Source organism: Sciurus carolinensis, chromosome 17 (assembly GCF_902686445.1).
Source record: "Sciurus carolinensis chromosome 17, mSciCar1.2, whole genome shotgun sequence".
NCBI classification, from domain to species: domain Eukaryota; kingdom Metazoa; phylum Chordata; class Mammalia; order Rodentia; family Sciuridae; genus Sciurus; species Sciurus carolinensis.
The window spans coordinates 19,169,256-19,171,123 of NC_062229.1; the positions used below are offsets into that span (position 1 = coordinate 19,169,256).

At 48.6% G+C, this 1,868-nt stretch overlaps 1 protein-coding gene across 1 annotated transcript; it reads left to right on the top strand.

Moving 5' to 3' along the window:
- The first annotated feature begins 244 nt into the window (after positions 1-244).
- Positions 245-1,192, top strand: LOC124969219 (olfactory receptor 1I1). Its single transcript, XM_047532081.1, has one exon. It carries the CDS (start codon positions 245-247, stop codon positions 1,190-1,192), a length of 948 nt encoding a protein of 315 aa, XP_047388037.1.
- The last annotated feature ends 676 nt before the right edge of the window (positions 1,193-1,868 follow it).

Consider the following 1,868-nt stretch of genomic DNA (forward strand, 5'->3'; position numbering starts at 1 on the left):
ACATCTAAATTGACTACACACAACTGACCTAATCTCTGAGACACCAACTATCTCAGGCATGAATAGCTCAGGAAAAAAGAAACCCAGTGAAGATAGCTTGAAGAGGCTAACACAAAGGAATCTATGGTGAGGACTGTGTGTATTTTCACAGAACCCTCTTAGTCTCAGTGGGAACTTGGGACTGGGTGCCCATCTGACTCCCAGTTTTATATTGCTTCCCTCTCCTTTTTCCAGGAGACAGAGGATGCTCATGGAACCAGAAAACCAAACAACAGTCTCAGAATTCCTCCTTCTGGGACTCTCAGAAAAGTCAGAGCATCAGAATCTCCTTTTTGGGTTTTTCCTCTCCATGTACCTGGTCACTGTGCTGGGGAACCTGCTCATCATCCTGGCCATCATCACAGACTCCCACCTGCACACGCCCATGTACTTCTTCCTCTCCAACCTGTCCTGGGTTGACATCTTCCTCTCTTCCACCACTGTCCCTAAGTCACTGGTGAACATCCAGACCCAGAGCAGAGTCATCCCTTTCGCAGGCTGCCTTGCCCAGATGTATGCCTTCCATCTCTTTGGGACCATGGACAGCTTCCTCCTAGCCGTCATGGCCATTGACCGGTTTGTGGCCATAGTCTACCCTCTGCGCTACTCAGTTCTCATGAGACCCCGTGTCTGTGGGCTATTGGTGGGGGGGCCATGGGTGGTCACCCACCTCCAGTCCCTGGTACACACCTGCCTCATGGCTCAACTGACCTTCTGTGCCAGCTCCAAAATCCCCCACTTCTTCTGTGACCTCAAGCCCCTGCTGAAGCTCTCCTGTTCAGACACATACTCCAACGAGCTGGTGGTCTTTGCTTTTGGCATCGTCATGGGCATCGGCCCGCTGTCCTGCATCCTCCTCTCGTACATCTGCATTTTCCAAGCAGTCTTTAGGATCCCTTCTGCACAGGGCAAGTGGAAAGCCTTCTCAACTTGTGGCTCGCACCTCACCGTGGTGTCACTGTTCTATGGGACCATCTTTGCTGTGTACTTACAGCCCACATCCCCCACCTCCTCCCAGAAAGACAAGGCAGCTGCTCTGATGTGTGGGGTGGTCATCCCTATGCTGAACCCTTTTATCTACAGCCTAAGAAACAAGGACATGAAGGAAGCCCTGAGGAAGCTTGTTGGCAAAGCAGCCTCCTTCTGGTCTTAGGGCAGAGTAGGTGTTGGTCCCACTGTGTTCTGGGACCACTGTTGGGTGCTAGGCATCCCAATCCTGGCCTCAAGGAGTTCTGAGTCTGGCAGGGAACAGTCACCTAAATAAATCCTCATGATATGATGTGGTGAACGTGTCATAAAGAGATGAATGAAGTGCTGGTGGGAACCCAAAGGGGAAGCATTCATTTTCTCTATAAGAGATGCAGGGAAGACTTCAGAGTAGCCCGAGCTTAATCTTCAGGAGAATCACTATGTAAATAACACTAGTTGAACAAAAGAGATCGCTACAGTCATGTCAACGTGCACAAAGGCAGCCCATGTATTAGCTAGTTACATCACTGTACTTCCTCAGTGTTGAGAAAAGATTTTGAACACATCTTTTGAGTGTGGCAGCCACCATCCTTGGCTCTGCTTGGGTGACCCTGAGACTTCCACTTATGACAATGACTTTGAGGGCTGGGGCTGTGGCTCAGTGGTAGAGCACTTGCCTAGCATGTGTGAGGCATAGGGTTCAATTCTCAGCACAACATATAAATAAATAAATAAAATAAAAGTCTATCAACATGTAAAATAATATTTTTTCAAAAAGACTGACTTCGGATGAGAATTGATGTCATCAACAGACTTCCATGTGCCCTCTTGGGTTATTAAAGATGTTGGCACTTGGTTCA

Excerpts from the sequence above, each read along its gene's own strand:
- LOC124969219 (XM_047532081.1), top strand. The coding sequence starts at position 245 with ATGCTCATGGAACCAGAAAACCAAACAACAGTCTCAGAATTCCTCCTT.